This window comes from Aquarana catesbeiana, linkage group LG05 (genome assembly GCF_042186555.1).
Source record: "Aquarana catesbeiana isolate 2022-GZ linkage group LG05, ASM4218655v1, whole genome shotgun sequence".
Taxonomy (NCBI): domain Eukaryota; kingdom Metazoa; phylum Chordata; class Amphibia; order Anura; family Ranidae; genus Aquarana; species Aquarana catesbeiana.
The window spans coordinates 51,092,721-51,113,989 of NC_133328.1; the positions used below are offsets into that span (position 1 = coordinate 51,092,721).

At 42.9% G+C, this 21,269-nt stretch overlaps 1 protein-coding gene across 4 annotated transcripts in view; it reads left to right on the forward strand.

The window, feature by feature from the left end:
- Positions 1 to 21,269, forward strand: part of CACNB2 (calcium voltage-gated channel auxiliary subunit beta 2) — a 426,586-nt gene that overhangs the window by 35,679 nt on the left and 369,638 nt on the right. For all 4 annotated transcript variants that reach the window (XM_073629732.1, XM_073629733.1, XM_073629737.1 and 1 more), the window contains exon 2: positions 1,332 to 1,424. In XM_073629732.1, the coding sequence (XP_073485833.1) occupies positions 1,332 to 1,424 (93 nt within the window). The remainder of the gene's footprint in view (positions 1 to 1,331; positions 1,425 to 21,269) is intronic.

Below are 21,269 nucleotides of genomic sequence, written 5' to 3' on the forward strand. Positions count from 1 at the left end.
AAATTGAAACTCCTAAGGTTTGACCTCATATTATATGGTTTTGGTAAATCTGAAGGAAAAAATCAGCAGAAAATCTGATAGTGTGTATGGGGCTTAAGCCTGGGATGCCATTAAAGTTCATGTGCGTGTAAATACTTTTGACAATATAGTGTGTGTGAATATATATATATATACACACACACACACATGTCCCAGAAACCAGCGGTGAGATGATTTGAGCTTTGTGACATGGTGCATTATCCTGCTGGAAGGAGCCATCAGAAGATGGGGACAATGTAGTTATAAAGGGATGGACATGGTCAGCAACAATACTCAGGTACCGTGGTGTTTAAACAATGCTCAATTGGTACTAAGGGGCCCAGAAAATATCCCCCACACCATTACACCCCCAGCCTGAACCGTTGATACAAGGCAAGATGGATCCATGCTTTCATATTGCTTATGTCAAATTCTGACTCTACCATCTGAATGTCGCAGCGGAAATCGAGACTCATCAGAGCAGGCAACGTTTTTCCAATCTTCTATTGTCCAATTCTGGTGAGCCAGATTGTAGCCTCAGTTTCCTGTTCTTAGCTGACAACAGTGGCACCCGGTGTGGTCTACTGCTGCTGTAGCCCATCTGCTTCAAGGTTCGATGTGTTGTGCGTTCAGAGATGGTATTGTGCATAACTTGGTTGTAACGAGTGATTATTTTAGTTACTATTTCTATCATCTCGAACCAGTCTGCCCATTCTCCTCTGACATCAGCAAGGCATTTTTGTCCACGCAACTGCCGCTCACTGGATATTTTCTCTTCTTCGGACCATTCTCTGTAAACCCGAGAGATGGTCGTGTGTGAAAATTCCAGTAGGTCAACAGTCTTTGAAATGCTCAGACCAGCCGGTCTGGCACCAACAACCATGCCACGTTCAAAGTCATTTAAATCCCCTATACTTACATACTGTACAGATGTATTATTTGTTTCTATGATAAACAAAATGTTTTTTTTTTTTTTTACAAGGGGAGGGTTCACATATACTTTTATTGTCTCCTGTCTTAATTCCTTATTGGCCCTAATGTATGTCTGCATATGAGATAGAGATCTTAGAGTGCAAGTCCCTTGAGGGCAGGGACTGACTATTTTATGTAAATGTTATCTTTATAAGTTTATATATATCACTAGAAGGAAATTAGGCTTCTGTCATGTTTCTGCTCTACCATCTCTATTACTACTTTACTTTATGGAAAACATTTGATGGCTTTAAAAAAATGTATTTGCATGCTCTTCCAAAGACACATTATTATATTAGATCTTGTTGGTAATAATATCCATGTCTTGCTTTTCATTTCAGACTTATGGAAAAGGAGCAAGAAGGAAAAATAGATTCAAAGGATCGGATGGCAGTACGTCTTCTGACACTACCTCAAACAGCTTTGTACGGCAGGTAATGAGACGTCTCTTTACTTTTCTAGGCTGCATATGTTGAAATATTGTGTGTCAAACGTGTGCTGGCGTGCGAAAAGCTTGTCACCTACAGATCTTATTTAAATCTTTATGCCGCGTACACACGATTGGAATTTCGGCCCGCAAAAGACCGATGAGAGTTTTTCGTCAGGAAAATGCGACCGTGTGTATGCTCCATCGGACTTTTGCAGGCCAAATTCCAACCAGCAAAAGATTGAGAGCAGGTTCTCAATTTTTCGGTTGGGAAAAGTTCCTATCCGAAAATGCGATCGTCTGTGGCAATTCCGATGCGCAAAATCCCTACGCATGCTCAGAAACAATTTGACGCATGCTCGGAAGCATTGAACTTCATTTTCTCGGCTCGTCGTAGTGTTGTACGTCACCGCGTTATTGACGGTCGCAATTTCAGCGAACTTTTGCGTGACCGTGTGTATGCAAGGCAAACTTGAGTGGAATCCCGTTGGAAAAGCCGTCATATCTTTTTCCGATGAAAAATCCGCTCGTGTTTACGCGGCATAAGTGTAGCTAAAAAAAACAAAAAAATCAGCACAAGGGATGTTACTTACCCTCAGTAGGATGTGTCCCTTGAGCTGCTGTATACTCGTTTAGTTGGAACCCTCCTCCATCCTGCCACCCCTCCTCCTCTCCTACCGCTATAATCCCCTTCTGGTGCCGTAGCAGTTAATACAGCTAAGGGGCTGTCACCGGCTCTTATCAAGAGAGTATCAGTGTGCCCACCCTTTCCGACCAGTTCTATGATTTAAACAGGTTCTATGAATGAAGGTGGATGATTGATAGCTCTGCCCTCTCTATTTGTAGATTCTGGTTCATTCATAGAAGCTCTAATACATCTTCTATGAATGGGGCAGCTGGGGGAAAGGCTGAGCATAGTCGGACTCTTGATGGGAGCCTGTGATCCTTAGTCGGAGGGTCAGGTTCATTATAATCTGGTGCACTCTCACTTTTGTGTTCAGAAAAGCTGCATGGTCTGCATCCTTTCAGAAGTAATTAACCCTTAGGGAGTAACTGCCCCTTTATTGAAAGGCACCTTAAAGCATAGTTCCACCTGAAAATGGAACTTCCGCTGTCCGGATTGCTCCCCCCCCCCCGGTGTCACATTTGGCACCTTTCAGGGGGGTGGGGGGAGCAGATACCTGTCTAATACAGGTATTTGCTCCCACTTCTGGTGAAAGATCGCCGCAGTATCCGCGGAGATCTACGCCATGTCTGGCCAATCCTCCGCTGTCTTTGGAAACACAAAGGTCTCAGAAGACAGCAGGGACTACTCAGAAAGCGCAGCGCGACCCGCACATGTAGGGAACCAGACTGTGAAGCCACAAGGTTTCACTTCCTGATTCCCTTACTAGCAATGCCGGCGCCTCCACCCGGAGCCGAGGGAGGGGTCGACTTCGGGTGAGGACATTGCGGGTGCCCGGGACAGGTAAGTGTCCTTATTTTAAAAGTCAGCAGCTGCAGTATTTGTATCTGCTGACTTAAAAAAAAAAATTTTCAGGCGGAACTCCGCTTTAAAGTGTATTGTATGTCAAACCATGTACAGTATGTCTTAGGCAGCCCAACTACAAGGCAGTCCCTTCCAATTGATATTTAAGCCCCTTTCACACGGGTGCCTCCTTTATGCGGATTACACTTGCCCAGTGGGGGATTGCTCCGCTGATCCCGGCTGATCAGGAGGATGACAGGTCCTGTCTGCTCCACTGTGCAGAACGGAAACAGACACAGTCCCGCTCTCCTCTATGGGGAAATCGGGTGGAAACGGACCGGCAGTCCGTTTTCATCCGATCCGCCAGACGAATGGAAGATAGAACCACCATCCGCCTGGATTTTGTGGCCAGGATCGGATATTGGCGGATGTCAGCTGACATCCACCGCTCTATAGGGGAGACTAGAGGGTCTGATCAGGTCCGCCTGAAATACTGTCAGGCGGACCTGACTGGAGAGACCGTGTGCGTGTGAAATGGCCATTAGACAGGTTCTGTAAATGAAGGTGGATGGTTGATAACTTTGCCCCCTCCATTCATAGACTCTGGTTCATTTATAGAGGCTGTAATACATCTTCTATGACTGGGGCAGCTGGGTGGAAAGGCTGAGCATAGTCGGACTCTCTTGATGAGAGCCTGTGATAACCCCTTACATGCATTAACCCCTGGCGCACCAGAAGATTATTTATGGCAGTTGGGGGAATTGGAGGAGGAAGATTTCATCTAAAGCAGCACAAGGGACACACCCTACTGAAGATTAGTAATGTCCCTTGTGCTGATTTTCTATTTAATTATTTATTTAGTTATTTATTTTAGCCAACTAATGCCGCAAACACATGAGCGGACTTTACGGCAGACTTTGCCCGGCGAACTTTTCGACGGACTTTACGACGGACTTTCTGTATGAACGGACTTGCCTACACACAATCCACCAAAGTCCGTCGAATTCGTACGTGATGACGTACGACCGGACTAAATCAAGGAAGTTCATAGCCGGTAGCCAATAGCTGCCCTAGCGTGGCTTTTTGTCTGTCGAACTAGCATACAGACGAGCAGATTTTTCGACCAGACTCGATTTCGACAGATTGATTTAAAACATGTTTCAAATCTAAGTCCGTCCAACTTTTGAGAAAACAAAGTCCGCTGGAGCCCACACACATCGAATTGTCCGACGAAATCCCGTCCGCCAGGCAAAGTCTGCCGTAAAGTCCGCTCCTGTGTACGCGGCATTAGGCTTTAAAGAGTAAGACCCTAAACACACTATTAGATTTTCTGCAGATAGTTGTCTTCAGATTTACCAAAACTATGTAGTACAAGGACCTGCCTGATTGCATACAAACTGAAACTCTTAAGGTTTGACCTCATATTATATGGTTTTGGTAAATCTGAAGACAAAAATCTGCAGAAAATCTAATAGTGTGTATGGGGCTTAAATCTTTTATTGAGAAAAAAACAATTCCCATTTGGGTGATCAATGTGCATTGTATAGATTTGGACGCACTTTTGTTCATTCCTACCTGTTTCTGCTCTGAAGTAATAGCTATTTGTTTGACTATTTCCTTTGGATAGTGATCCTTAGTTGGAGGGTCTGGTTCATTATATTACCCTGGTGCACTCTCACTTTGGTATTCAGAAAAGCTGCATGGTCTGCATCCTTTCAGAAGTAATTAACCCTTATGCCGCGTACACACGGTCGGACTTTTCGTCTACAAAAGTCCGACAGCCTGTCCGACAGACTTCCGGCGGACTTCCGGCGGACTTTCGGCGGACTTGCAGCAGACTTTCTTACGAACGGACTTGCCTACACACGACCACACAAAAGTCCGACGGATTCGTACGTGATGACGTACACCGGACTAAAATAAGGAAGTTCATAGCCAGTAGCCAATAGCTGCCCTAGCATGGGTTTTTGTCCGTCGGACTAGCACACAGACGAGCGGATTTCGGGGTCCGTCGTACTTACGACGTAAAGATTTGAAGCATGTTTCAAATCTAAAGTCCGTCGGATTTGAGGCTAAAAAAGTCAGTTGAAAGTCCGGAGAAGCCCACACACGATCGGATTACCAGCCAGCTTTAGTCCGTCAGCGTCCGTTGGACTTTTGTAGATGAAAAGTCCGACCGTGTGTACGCGGCATTAGGCTGGGTTCACACTATTGCAAATTCTATGCGGAATCCTTGCACCCAATTCGCAATAGCAGGAGATTGTGACCGGCTCTCTATGGAGACGGTTCACATATCTCTGATGCGGCTCCGGTGCGAATTTGCACAGTAGCCCTATTTGTCTTTTGGTCCTATTCAGGTCTAAATTCGGGCAAAAAATTTGGGCTGAAATCTGACCTGAAACTGTGAACCAGGACGCACCGGAGCCCTGCCGGGAGCTGGATCAGCATTAGGTGTGAACCCAGCCTTAGGGAGTAACAGTAACTGCCCCTTTATTGAAAGGCACCTTTAAAGTGTATGTCAAACCATATACAGTATGTCTAAAGCCGCGTACACACGAGTGGAATGTCCAACAGAAAAAGTCAGACGGAAGCTTTTCATCGTCTATTCCGGTCGTGTGTAGGCCTCATCCGACTTTTTTTTTCGAAAATTCTGACGGACCTTAGAAATGGAACACGTTCTAAATATTTCCGATGGAACCATTTCCTATCGGGAATACCGCTCGTCTGTATGCTGTTAGGACGGACCAAAAACGATGCATGCTCTGAAGCAAGTACAAGACAGAAGTTATTGGCTACTAGCTATTAAACATTATTTTTCTAGTCCCGTTGTACGTGTTGTACGTCACCGCGTTCTGGACGGTCGGACTTTGGTGTGACCGCGTGTATGCAAGACCGCTTGAGCGGAATTCCGTCGGAGAAACCTTCGGAGTTTATTCCGACGGCAAAACCAGTCGTGTGTACGCGGCATTAGGCAGCCCAACTACAAGGCATTTCCGTCCAGTTGTTGATATTTAGACATAAAATTAATTGCTTGAACACATGTAACACATGATGGATTCTTTCCAATTTGATTAGCCTTCTGTCCCAAGATATACTGCATAGAAGTCATAGAGGGACATTTAGGCTCGGTTCACACATGGGCGGCACGACTTGCAGGTCGCCTCAGCGAGGCGACCTGCAAACGACTGCCGGGGCGACTTGCGAGACGACTTCTGCATAGAAGTCTATGCAAGTCGCCCCAAGTCGCCCCCAAAGTAATACAGGAACCTTTTTCTAAGTCGGAGCGACTTGCGTCGCTCCGATTAGAACGGTTCCATAGCACAGAACGGGAGGCGACTTGTCAGGCGACTAGGTCGCCTGACAAGTCGCCCCAGTGTGAACCGAGCCTAAATAAAACTGGAGCAATCAGAATCTGGTGCAGCTGTGCATGGTAGCCAGCTTCTAACTGCAGCTTGTTCAATTAAGCTATGGCAATAAAACATAGAAACTGATTGGTTACTTTGCAGAGCTGCACCAATTTTAGTAAATCTCCCCCATAGTTCCCATATACTGCACTTATGATTTACAAAAAAACTGAAATATCTGTTTGCAGCTTGGAATAATTGGCTCTACAATGTTAGGCTATAATTGCAGTATGCACCAGCAGGTCTGGATGTGCATCTGGCATTCACGAAATTCTGGAGCAAATTCCCATACAAAGTGCGACATCCCTTATAATGTGAACAGTTTGCTAGTAAACCTACACCTGATTGGCTGCTGTGGTTAGATAGTTTATACTTTGTAGTTTAGCGCAACATAATATTTTAATATGGATGTTGGAAGAGTACGGGTACAACTTTGTTAGTAAACACATTTTATGAATGAATGATGCCATAAATTCGTCATTCGTTTTTTTTCCCTCATTGTAAAAAAGGATTATGGTGCTGCCATTCCATCTGACCTTGTAACATGTGCTGGAAATCTGGAAGTAGACCGTCGGGTCTTTTTCTGTTGAGACTGTTTGCCAAGTTTCTGCGGAATCATTCCATTGACTGTAAAAGTCATCCTTGTCATTGGAGTGTGAAGGATTAGGCTCTAGAGACTTAGCATGTGTTGGTACAGTTGGTTTCCATACCTTGCTGCGTGGCGTTGCATAGCATTGAGCAATGTGGACAGGATTTTCTGTTGGTGTTTTTTTGGATGAAACAGTGGCTGTTCTTTAGCAACCCCCTCCCAGAATCCGTTACATATTTTGTCAGGAGTTTTTGCAAACTTAATTTCGGTAAATGCAGCATTTTGAAGGAAGGGATTGTAACTCTTCCCTTAAATCGGGGTCTCCAAACTTACTAAACAAAGGGCCAGTTTACTGTCCTTCAGACTCTATTAAGACCATGGGGGGCCCAGGGCACTTCAGGTTCGGGGGGCCCTTCATACACAGAGTTGGTTTATAGTCTCAATGACGGTCACACATTTTTAAAGAGCATGACACAACGTCATTCTGAGGTCATGCGTGCACACACACCTACACACGCAGTCATAGCCCTCTATATGTGGTTCGCTGGAGCTGCCAAAATTTGTTCTTAAAAATGATACAATAAACCAGTCCAGAGTAAAAATGTTTACAGATGATGGCTAGCAAAATATTACTTCCCAACATACATTTAATAAAAGAAAGTAATTTTTTATATTATGTTATGCAATTTTTTATTTGGTTTTATAATACTGTTGTATAGAGGAGCAGGGCAGTTGGCCCTTTTGCCTCCTTATAAATTGTCTGGTAGGAGTGCCTAAATCACAAATGACTATTTGTAATAATTAGGCAGGAAAAACCTTCATTATACAGTGTGTGTGTGTGTGTGTGTGTGTGTGTGTGTGTGTGTGTGTATACTGTATGTATATACACACACAGTTGTGCTCATAAGTTTACATACCCTGGCAGAATCTATGCATTCTTGGCCATTTTTCAGAGAATATGAATGATAGCACAAAAACTTTTCTTTCACTCATGGTTAGTGTTTGGCTGAAGCCATTTATTATCATTCATCTGTGTTTACTCTTTTTAAATCATAATCACAACAGAAACTACCCAAATGACCCTGATCAAATGACCCTTAATACAGTGTATTGCCCCCTTTAACATCAATGACAGCTTGAAGTCTTTTGTGGTATTTGTGGATGAGGCTCTTTATCTTCTCAGATGGTAAAGCTGCCCATTCCTCTTGGCAAAAAGCCTCCAGTTCCTGTAAATTCTTGGGCTGTCTTGCATGAACTGCACGTTTGAGATCTCCCCAGAGTGGCTCAATGATATTGAGGTCAGGAGACTGAGATGGCCACTCCAGAACCTTCACTTTATTCTGCCGTAGCCAATGACAGGTCGACTTGGCCTTGTGTTTTGGATGTTGGAATGTCCAAGTACGTCCCATGCGCAGCTTCCTGGCTGATGAATGCAAATGTTCCTCCAGTACTTTTTGATAACATACTGCATTCATCTTGCCAACAATTTTGACCAAATTTTCTGAGCATTTGTAGCTCACACATCCCCAAAACATCAGTGATCCACCTCTGTGTTTCACAGTAGGAACGGTGTACCTTTCATCATAGGCTTTGTTGACTCCTCTCCAAATGTAGCATTTATGGTTGTGGCTAAAAAGCTCAATTTTGGTCTCATCACTCCAAATGACTTTGTGCCAAAAGGTTTGAGGCTTGTCTCTGTGCTGTTTGGCGTATTGTAAGTGGGATACTTTGTGGCATTTGCGTAGTAATGGCTTTCTTCTGGCGATCCGACCATGCAGCCCATCTTTCTTCAAGTGCCTCCTTATTGTGCATCTTGAAACAGCCACACCACATGTTTTCAGAGAGTCCTGTATTTCACCTGAAGTTATCTGTGGGTTTTTCTTTGCATCCCGAACAATTTTCCTGGCAGTTGTGGCTGAAATTTTAGTTGGTCTACCTGGCCGTGGTTTGGTTTCAACAGAACCCCTCATTTTCCACTTCTTGATTAGAGTTTCAACACTGCTGATTGGCATTCTAAATTCCTTGGATATCTTTTTATATCCCTTTCCTGTTTTATACAGTTCAACTACCTTTTCCTTTGACAATTCTTTTGCTTTCCCCATGACTCATAATCCAGAAACCTCAGTACAGCACTGGATGAAAGATGCAAGGGTCTGTCAGGAGTCCAGAAACTCATTGACCTTTTATACACACACACACTAATTACAAGCAAACAGATCACATGTCAGGATGGTTACCTTTAATAGCCATTCAAACCCCTTTGTGTCAACTTGTGTGCATGTTATCAGGCCAAAATCACCAGGGTATGTAAACTTTTGATCAGAGTCATTTGGGTAGTTTCTGTTGTGATTATGATTTAAAAAGAGTAAACACATTTGATTGATAATAAATATATATACAGTGAGGGAAAAAAGTATTTGATCCCCTGCTGATTTTGTACCTCAGGAGGGATTTTGTCCCACTCCTCTTTGCAGATCCTCTCCAAGTCATTAAGGTTTCAAGGCTGAGGTTTAGTAACTCGAAACTTCTACTCCCTCCACATATTTTCTATGGGATTAAGATCTGGAGACTGGTTAGGCCACTCCAGGACCTAATGTTCTTCTTCTTGAGCCACTCCTTTGTTGCCTTGGCCGTGTGTTTTGGGTCATTGTCATGCTTGACCCATTTTTGATGCCCTGGCTGAGGGAAGGAGGTTCTCACCCAAGATTTAACAGTACAGGGCCCCGTCCATCATCCCTTTAATGCGGTGAATTTGTCCTGTCCCTTTAGCAGAAAAACACCCCCCCCCCCCCCAAAGCATAATGTTTCCATCTCCATGTTTGATGGTGGGGATGGTGTTCTTGGGGTCATAGGCAGTATTCCTCCTCCAAACACGGCGAGTTGAGTTGATGCCAAAGAGCTTGATTTTGGTCGTTGGGCGCTGCAGGATTTCAGTCTTTCACGGCGTAGTGTTACCAATTGTTTTCTTGGTGACTATGGTCCCAGCTGCCTTGAGATAATTGACAAGATTCTCCCGTGTAGTTCTGGGCTGATTCCTAAGTGCCGGTTCACACAGGGGCGACTTGTCAGGCGACCTAGCCGCCTGACAAGTTGCCTCCCGTTCTGTACAATGGAACCGTTCTAATAGGAGCGACGCAAGTCGCGCCGACTTAGAAAAAGGTTCCTGTACTACTTTGGGGGCGACTTGCATAGACTTCTATACAGAAGTCGTTTTTCAAGTCGCCGTGGAAGTCGTGTGCAGGTCGCCTCGGTGAGGTGACCTGCAAGTCGTGCCGCCCCTGTGTGAACCGGGGCTCACTGTTCTCGAGATCATTGAAACTCCACGAAGTGAGATCTTGCATGGAGCCCCAGGCCGAGGGAGATTGACAGTTATTTTGTGTTTTTTCCATTTGTGAATATTCGCACCAACTGTTGTCGCCCTTTCACCAAGCTGCTTGGCGATGGCCTCTTAGCCCATTCCAGCCTTGTGTAGGTCTACAATCTTGTCCCTGACATCCTTGGACAACTTTTTGGTTTTGGCCATGGTGGAGAGATTGGAATCTGTTTGATTGCTTCTGTGCACAGATGTCTTTTATGCAGGTAACAAGCTCAGATTAGGAGCACTCCCTTTAAGAGAGTGCTCCTAATCTCAGCTCGTTACCTGTATAGAAGACACCTAGGAGACGTAATCTTGCTGATTGATAGGGGATCTAATACTTATTTCACTCATTAAAATGCAAATCAATGTAACTTTTTTGAAATGCGTTTTTCTGGATATTTTTGGTGTTCTGTCTCTCACTGTTAAAATCTACCATTAAATTTATAGACTGATCATTTCTTTCTCAGTGGGCAAATAAATAAAATCAGTAGCTATCAAATACTTTTTTCCCTCAACTTATATATATCTATAGATAAATACTATCTATCTATCTATCTATCTATCTATCTATCTATCTATCTATCTATCTATCTATCTATCTATCTATCTATCTATCTATCTATCTATCTATCTATCTATATCTCATTATCTTTATTGTATTATTTTTTCTTTTTTTTTTCTTTAGCACGTTTGCATAGAACTAAACTCTCTCAATCAACAGTAACTATTTTTAATCCTTATGCTCCTAGCATTATTAAATACAATTTAAGGCATATTATATTTACTTGTTTTAAACTTTTTTGTTTACATTTCCTCAGCTGCTTCCTGGTTTCTGATGATGTCACACAATGATGTCATACATCCCAGGAGTCTGCATGGGCATTTTTTTTTCTTTCATCTGGAGGAAGGGAGGGGGGCTTTCTCATCTAAGCACGCCTTCCTGTCTGCATGCCTGACCTAAGGGCAGATGGATTCCAAGAAGTAAATGCTACATACATCATTTGTCCTTATGCTGCGTACACGCGGTCAGATTTTCCGATGGGAAATGTTGGATGTGAGCTTGTTGTCGGAAAGTCCGACTTTGTGTATGCTCCATCGAACATTTGCTGTTGGACCTTCTGCCAACAAATGCTTGACAACAGGTTCTCAAATTTTCCACCAACAAAACTTTGTTGTCACAAAGTCTGATTGTGTGTACACAAGCCCGGCGCACAAAAGTTCACGCATGCTCGGAATCAAGCAGAAGGAGCCGCACTGGCTATTGAACTTCCTTTTTCTTGGCTCATCGTACGTCTTGTACGTCACCGCGTTCCCACGTTCGTAATTGTTGGCCAACATTTGTGTGACTGTGTGTATGCAAGACAAGTTTAAGCCAACAACCTTCGAACAAAAATCCACAGTTTTGTTGGCGGAAAGTCTGATCGTGTGTGTGCGGCATTACTCAAGATGGCTTGACGGGTGTTTTTTCAAAGTGACATGGATGGATGTGTGGGGTTATTTTAAATATTTAAAAATGAATTAAATAGTGTTTTCAGTTTGCGGTGCTCAGATACAGTTAAGTTCTGCTTTATGTACAGGGCGGGAGGTCACGTTTGTCAGTTTTTTTTTCTGGCTTTCCTTGAGCAGTTAGTCGTAATGATGCTAATTTTGGAACTGGGGAAATAACAGGCAGGAGGAGTTACTATTTTAGGATTTTGCCATTTAATAAATATTTTCATCCCATTTAAAATTCTGCTATTTCCCATGTACTCAGTGTTTATTATAGGATAGTGAAAGAGCCGCACTAACATTACAGTTAAACATTAACAGTGGAGTTACAAGTAATAAGTCGTAGGTAATGGGAGACATTTCTATTAAATTGCTTGTGAAGGCAAACATTTCCTTTAGGTTTTGGATACAGTAAGGAAGGGTTACCCTTTGAAAATTTTTTATTGCTGTCTGTTTCCTCTATTTGTCCTGGTGTTCATTGCCATATAGATTGAAAGTGAGAAGAAATCCAAAAATTTGAGTTGTGATTAGAGCAAGAGGTGAGGAAAAATCATACTACTTTGGGAACCCCTGTTCCTGTGACAACCCTCTGAGATGGGAAATTTGTGTGACTTTGAAGGGATTGCATCTTATGTCCTGTTGTGTCCTGAGCACAGTGAAGGGGGATATTTCCATAATGAGAAGTTTTGGCTTTACATACACTTTAATACAACAATTCTCAACCAGGGTTCAGTGGAACCCTTTGGTTCCTCCAGAGGTTGCTAGGGGTTCCTTGAGCTGTGGCTGACTGACCTTCCATTTGATGGTGCCTGCAACGTTCCAGGGCCAATGCCATTGGCAGAGCCAGCTGCATGGCACCAATATTTTTTTTTGGCCACCTGTAAGGGTGGCATTTTGACAGCCAATGTAAGAGGCATTCTTTCCATTGCCCACCAATGTGAGGGGCATTTTTCCCACTGTCCCCCAGTGAATTGGCTTTAGCAGGGGTTCCACAAAACCTGAAATTTGTTTCAAGGGTAGCTCTGGAGTAACCAAGAAACCAACATTTTCATTGCATTTAAGCAAGCCATTCTTAACCAGGGTTCCATGGAACGCAAGGTTCCTCAAAAGGTTGCTAGGAATTCCTTGAGTTGTGGCGGACTGATCTTTCATTTGATTAAGCCTAAAAAAACTCCAGGGCCAGCTGCATACCACCAATAATATATTATACTATTATATATTACAGGTACTTATATAGCGCTGTCAAATTTGTGCAGCGCCTTACATATATATATTGTACATTAACATCAGTCCCTGCGCTCAAGGAGTTTACAGTCTAAGGTCCCTAACTCCCATTCATACGTACAGTAAGCATACTAGGGCCAATTTAGACAGGAACCAGTTAACCTACCAGAATGTCTTTGAAGTGTGGGAGGAAACTAGAGTACCTGGAGGAAACCCACGCAGGCACAAGGAGAACATGCAAATTCCAGGTACGTAGTGCTGTGGTTGGCATTTTTTCCACTGAACCCAAAACCTGAAATTTGTTTCAAGGGCTCCTTTGGGGCTAAAAGGTTGAGAAAGGCTGCTTTAATAGATGTAAAACTGTATTTGCTACTTGTTAAACAACATCAGTCTGTGTTGCAGCCAGGTTCAAAGCTGCACTGCAGAATGACCAGGGGTTGCAGCAGAGTTTATTGAAATGTTCAGGAGAAAAAAGTTATGACCTGTAAGAGCTGCTTAGTACTAGGCATGCATGACTCTTCTCGATAGGCCATTAAGAAAAAAAAAGCCTACAGACTGATGTAATTTTATTAAAGCAGCTCTAGTTGCAATACTCACCTCTTCTCTGGTGCTGTTCACTGCAGCCTTACTGCTTACCAATTCAATGTCAGTCCTCTTCCAGGGGAAATATGCCCAGCATCATCACTTAATCTACTTCTTGTGTGCTCAGGGTATGTCATCAAGCTGCTCTGAACTCACAACATTATTACACGGCGCCACTCTCTGCTGGCTAAAGGAACCTGCCCAACTCCCTGATGTCATGCATAGCTCCCAACTGTCCCTGATTTCGAGGGTCTGTCCCTGATTTTGAGCAATGTCCCCCTGTCCTTCATTCCTCCTCATTTGTCCCTCATTTTGGTTTGATCTATATAGATGTATACAGGACTGGTGCAAGGATTTTTGACCCCTAATTTTGCCGCCCCCCTTGACACCCCTGACCCCACCCCCTTTTCCCTGCCCATGTAAACCCCACCTTTTTAACGAAGCACCCATCAAATGCAGCCCACCAGCGCCCATGAATGTAGCCTACCAGCGCCCATCAAATGCAGCCCACCAGGGCTCATCAATGCAGCCTCACCAGCGCCCATCAAAAGTAGCCTCACCAGGACCCATCAAATGCAGCCTACCAGTGCCCATCAATGAATGTTTGCTTGCTTCCATTAATTTAGGAGTCGGGAGACAGACACAGTCCTCTACCACTGCTGCGCCTCTGGCACTATGTGTGAACAGAGGGGTGGCTGCCTGCTGATGCTAAGACTTAGTTGCTTGATGCAGAGAGAAGAGAGTAGGAACACCAGTGGCCGGGCGCCCTAGGCAGCATGGCGTCCTAGGCGGCTGCCTAGTTTGCCTAGTGGTAGCACCGGCCCTGGATGTATATAAAATTTACTTTTTATCTATCAAAAAGTGTTTCCCAGTGCTAAACCTTTTATCTGATTTCTAAATTGCTGCATTTGTAAATTCCAAAAGCCAATATAAAGGAATAGTAGTGGTAAAAAAAAGCACTTGTGGGTTTAAGCAATCTTGATTTTTTGTACAATTCTCCTTTAAGGGGGAGTGGCAAGGGGTGTGTCCTATGCCTGCATGCTTTTGCTGATAGTGTCCCTCATTCCCATCTCAAAAAGTTGGGATGTATGCAACTGGACAGGATGCCTCAGGAAAAAAAGGTATCTATACAGAATAATTATCAGCCACAAGCCGAGCTTGTGAATTTATAGGGCTGGATTTACTAAAGAAGTGCAAATGACAAAAAAAAAGGATTTGTGCTAGCAAAAGATAGGATGACTAGCATGAACACAGTATTACCTTTTACATGAGGCTAAATTCCTGGTGCCCACCCTGCAGTTCTTTGGCACTTATTGTGTGCCTCTCAGTGCCCCTGCAGACTGCAGTCTGTGTTTTCCGTAGCTAGGTGTTTGTTTGGGCTGGTGGAGGAAAGTTATTTTTTAAACTGGGTTCTTGCAGTTTAAATGGTTTGGTTTATTTCTTCCATCCCAATTGGCCTTACAACATTAGAGGCTTGTCAATATCTATTGAATGCTTTGCAAGTCTACTGAATTCACCGCAACTGCTGGGAACGGAAAAACAGAAACAAGCTAATTACCGTTCTAAGATCTTTTCTTAATTCTACTTGAACTCTGAGAACCTCACAGCATATACAAACAGTGAAATGTATTAAAAATGAACCTGTAATGTCAAGTAAATCCCATTAATGAAAATTGATTCAGTTTAATGGGTATCTTGGCTGCGATGTGAGTGATTTTTGTAAAATTATAATGTGTCTAGATTAGCTGTTAAAGAAAAATTGTTGGCTAGACCATGTTTTCTTGCTATCTGGAGGGGGATGGGTATAATTATTCCAGTATTCCATTATGTGTTTCGGCTTATGAAAAGTGAAAGAATTGAAAGTGTTCTAAGCAGTGCGATCTAAAGGAGACCACCAGGGAAAACACAAAATTTAGTACTACGTTTATAAAACAAAATGCTACTTACCTGTGCATGTACTGTCTTTGGTTGCAACTTTTGGAAGAAAAAATAATGTTCCAAAATATTTTAGATCACTGGCATGGAATTAGGCTGCGTTTACACTTGGTCGCTCTGAAAATACAGGCAGAATCACGTGTTTCTGCCTGTGTTTTGAGAAATGTGGCAAAATATGTGATACACTTGTGCTGCCACTATTTCCTAATGCCATCATAACACGGTGCGATTTTGGCATGTTTGTTGGGTGACAAAACCCGCAAAAATTGTGGCAGAACGAGCATTGCCAAATGCGCCTGGCTTGGTGAGAACATTTGGTACATGAGCTTATTTGACATGTTTGTTGCCCGTAGGGCAGCCCATGCAAATGAATAGGCAGCCCTATGCACGATGCATGGAAACGTGTGGAAAAAAGCGCCAAAAAAAATGTGTGCGGGAACGCATGTTCTTAAGGTTTCCTCAAACTACACCCTGATTCTTTGTACGAGATAAAAAATATACTGTATATATACAGAGTATATACATCTAGATAGATAGATAGAAGGGTAGACAGCATGTGCAACTCCTATTGTTGATGCACACAACCAGAGCCCTGCTTTCCAGGCCCACAGTGGTTCTAAAAGCAAAATATTTTTTAGCTTAGTGCATTCTCTACATTAGGGTAAAAAAACCTTTCAATAGCAGCTCCCCCATCCCTAAACACTTACCTGAGTCTATTCTCGATCCAGTGCTGTCCCATCTGCAGCAGCTCTTCTTCTTCTACCTTTTCGTGGTCTCACAGGCTTTGCTGATAGCAGCAGGATCCATTGGTCCCTGTTGCTGTCGACAAACCTAGTGAGGAGGGAGCAAGGTGTGGGGCAGAACCATGCTGTGCGTGTCTATGGTTGCACACAGCCCGGCTCGGTAGCACGCCTGCACAAGTGCCCCCTTGGCAAGCAGCCTGCTATGGGGGGCACTTGGAGAACAGGAGCAGTGGAGAGTGGCGACAGGGAACCCTGGAAGATGAGGTTCGGGGGGCCGCTCTGTGCTCAAACATTGCATAGAACATGTAGGTATAACAAGTTTTTAATTTTAGGAAAAAAAAATATTGGAATAACAACCGCTTTATTACGTAGCAAAATTCTAAAACCGGGGGGTTACAGCATTTTAAAAGATTTTTTTTAAATGTTCATCAGACAAAAAAGTTATAACGTGTAAGTGCTGCTCAGTACTAGGCATGCATGATTTTTCTCGATAGGCCATGAGCCTGGGGAATTACAATTCATTTGTAAAAGTATAATTATCCTTTAAAATAAGTACAAAATGATTAAGATATTTAAAAATATTAAAAATAAATAAATAAGTAAATAAAAATAAGTAACTGAAAAAATATAAAAAACTTTTTTTAAATAAAACAAATCCTTCCCCCAGCTTTAGAAAAAAAACATTCTCTAGCCTTTTTTACAATATAAAAGCAGCTCTGGCTGCAATATTCACCTCTTCTCTGGTGCTGTTCACCATAGTCTTATGCCCCGTACACACGATCGGATTTTTCGTCAACAAATGTTGGATGTGAGCTTGTTGGCTGAAAGTCCGACCGTGTGTATGCTCCATCGAACATTCGTTGGCGGACTTTCTGCCAACAAATGTTGGCTAGCAGGTTCTCAAACTTTCCACCAACAAAACTTTGTTGTCGGAATTTCCGATCGCGTGTACACAAGTCCGACGCACAAAAGATCACGCATGCTCGGAATCAAGCAGAAGGAGCCGCACTGGCTATTGAACTTCCTTATTCTCGGCTCGTTTTACGTCTTGTACATCACCACGTTACCATGTTGGTAATTGTTGGCCAACATTTGTGTGACCGTGTGTATGCAAGACAAGTTAGAGCCAACAACCTTCGAACAAAAATCCACGGTTTTGTTGGCGGAAAATCCAATCGTGTGTGCGGGGCATTACTGTTTAGGAATTCAACCTTAGTCCTCTTCCAGGGGAATTATGCCCAGCATCATTTATTTCTACTTCCTGTGAGCTTTGGGTATGTCATCAAGCTGCTCTGGACTCGCAGAAGAATATCGTTACATGGCGCCGCTCTCTTCAGCCTAAAGGAATGCGCCCAACCCCAATGATGTCATGCAACTGGACAGGAGGTCTTCAGGTAAAAAGGGAGGTGCACCTAAGAAGCAAGGAGCGGGCTGTAGATGAGGAGGGGGGCCTAGAGTTGAGCTTTAAATGTTGATCCTTTATTTGTTTATGGGTTTCCGCTTTAAAAATAGGCAAATATTATTATATTATAATACAGGATTTATATAGTGCCAACAGCGCTTTACAATGTAGAGGGGGATAGTACAAATACAATACAGTTCAATACAGAAGGAATATTTGACTTTCCACTGCATGGCAAAAGTAATGTCCATGTATGGTAAGTATTATCTTTACCAACATTATCTTTTTTTCCAAAACTGTACTAAGACTAATATCATGATTAGGATCTGATTGGTTTCTTGGCAATATGACAACCTTTTTCCAGTTGTCATTAATACCCCGCAACGTTATCGAATTGTAATAACCACTTGAGAACACATCTGAAATGTTCCCTCTGGCTTTTGTTTCTGAGTCATCTCGCTCTTATCTGTTCTGTGAAAGTGAAGACTACAATAACAACCCATTACAATGATAACTATCTTTATTGAGTAGCTCAGAAGATATTCTACCTTGACAAGTTGAATAGACTTTAAATTACAGCAAAATCAAAGTACGTAATTTGTTCTAGGGAAAATATTTCTCCCTTTTTAGGAACACTGGGAAGCTCTTCCACAGTACGGCACAGTAGATGGCTGACAGCATACAATGGCGGGTGGCTTGTGTCACAGTCTGTTGTATGAGTTGGCTAAGGTCTGAGTAAAGGATACAAATGAATTCCAACTATGGATATTTTTCATAGTTTAACTGATCCAGCTTGGACCAATATAACTATGTATATACCATACCTACCTGCTCACCTTTGAAGCTTGAAATTAAGTTGGCCATACATGGATCAAAATTTGGCCAGTGCAGCAGGACCATGGACTTCCAGTGTTCACTATGAGATTGGATTGGGCTAGAGCAGTGGTCATCAACCCTGTCCTCAGGGCCCACTACCAGGCCAGGTTTGCAAGATAACTGAAATACATCACAGGTGATATCATTTGCTGCTCAGTTATTTCAGTATTCTAGTCTGCATCTCCCCAAGGTAATACATAAAACCTGGCCTGTCAGTGGGCCCTGAGGGCAGGGTTGATGACCACTGGGCTAGAGACTACGCTTGACTGATTAGGTTATTCTTAGTCAATATTAAGTGGTGCCATGGTTAGGTGGTGGTGTTTGGCTCCCTTTGGAAATATGGTATGCTACCTTACTGGTACGACTGCAATGTTGCTTCAGTAGAAAAGATATTTGGATAGAGAGAATGGAACATCCAGTGTCTGGAGTGATGCCACACTTGATAGAAGGATTACAATCTTTTATTGAAAATAACGAGTGTACAGATGTAGCCAACGTGATTCGGGGGATAAGCCTCCCCCTTCTTGAGCGAATGTTGGCTAGAGTTAGCAGAAGCATAACTGACATTCACTCTCACAGGAGACCCAGGTACCACCTCAGAGCCTATCCTTCTCCATCTACATATACCAACAGCCCTGAAGAAGGGGGAAGGCTTATCGCTTGAAATGCGTTGGCTCTATCTGTACACTCGTTATTTTCAATAAAGGATTGTAATCCTTCCATTAAGTATGGCATCGCTCTGAACACTGGGTGCATCTCTCTCCCTATCACAGCCAGGTTTTCCCTTGAGACAGTCATGTGATGCTGAGATGGAATGCATGGGGGCAGAGCTTATGGTATCATTGTGCAAAACCGGTAGGTGTCAGAACTGCACATTTAAGTTGCTAATCTGAAATCCTCTTTAGGGGGCAAGGTCTAGATAAAGTGCTATACACTGCAGTGCACCAGAACATTGTGAACTATAATTTGTTTTTGTTTTGTTTTTTTATAAAATTGGTAAATGTCGTAAGCAGTAAGCATGATGATGGTTTTGTTTTTTTTGAGTTATAAGTGGAAGAATGTGCACTGGTGGAAAGTGGTTGGTACCATCTACATTCCAGACAGAGGTGTGGAGATCATCGGGAGGATATCCAGGAAGTGTTTTGGCCCCTTAAAGGGAAAGGCACAATTTGATCTATTGTTACACATAGGTCAAATTCCTGCCGGTGAGAGCTTGATCTGTCAGGTGGTGGAACACTCTGGATTCAAGGTTTCCAAGTCAACTATTGGGGTTTTTTTTCCTTTCTTTATGTAATCACTTTAGGGGCTTTATGACTAACTTTTAGGGGGCAAATTCATGTTGTAATGTGGAGTGTTATTCATTATTTGTTTCTAACATGCAGGATATTGTGTACATTTTTAGTATGTAGGGTATATTTTTTCCATATTATTTATATTGTTTAAATTTTGATAATTGAAGATAATTGTATGGCCTAAAGTGTGGAAGGAGTTGCTCGGCACTATATAATTATTATATTTGCTTTGAGGTGTGGGAACACATATCAGTGCTCATGGTAGTTCCAGGTAATAACACTGTATATACACACAGGGTAGTTAGTTGGCCCACGGGGGGGGGCAGGCAAATGGGCTTCAAGTATTCAGGGCAAAAATTCATTTAAAGCACCCAAGGTCGATCCTGTCCCATACTATCTCCTATCAACTAGAAGGTAGAGCTGTATACAGTGCTTTGAAAAAGTATTCATACCCCTTTAAATTTTCCACATTTTGTCGTGTTACAACCAAACACGTAAATGTATTTCATTGTGATTTTATGTGATAGACTAACACAAAGTGGCACATAATTATTAAGTGGAAGGAAAATGATAAACAGTTTTCAATTTTTCTTACAAATAAATATGTGAAAAGTGTGGCGTGCATTTGTATTCAGCCCCCTTTACTTTGATACCCCTAACTAAAATCTAGTGGAACCAATTGCCTTTAGAAGTCACCTAATTAGTAAATAGAGTCCAACTGTGTGTAATTTAACCTCAGTATAAATACAGCTGTTTTGTGAAGCCCTTAGAGGTTTGTTAGAGAACCTAAGTGAACAAACAGCATCATGAAGGCCAAGGAACACACCAGACAGGTCAGGGATAAAGTTGTGGAGAAGTTTAATGCAGGGTTAGGTTATAAAAAAATATCCCAAGCATTGAACATCTCATGAAGCATCGTTCAATTCACCATCCGAAATTTGAAAGAGAATGGCACAACTGCAAACCTACCAAGACATGGCCGTCCACCTAAACTGACAGGCCGGCCAAGGAGAGCATTCATCAGAGAAGCAGCCAAGAGGCCCATGGTAACTCTGGAGGAGCTGCAGAGATCCACAGCTCAGGTGGGAGAATCTGTCCAAATGACAACTATTAGTCGTGCGCTCCACAAATCTGGCCTTTATAGAAGAGTGGCAAGAAGAAAGACATTGTTGAAAGAAAGCCATAAGAAGTCCTGTTTGCAGTTTGTGAGAAGCCATGTGGGGGGACACAGCATACATGTGGAAGAAGGTGCTCTAGTTAGATGAGACCAAAATTTAACTTTTTGGCCTAAAAGCAAAACGCTATGTGTGGCGGAAAACTAACATTGCACATCACCCTGAACACACCATCCCCACCGTGAAACATGGTGGTGGCAGCATCATGTTGTGGGGATGCTTTTCTTCAGGGACAGGGAAGCTGGTCAGAGTTGATGGGAAGATGGATGGAGCCACATACAGGGCAATCTTAGAAGAAAACCTGTTAGAGTCTGCA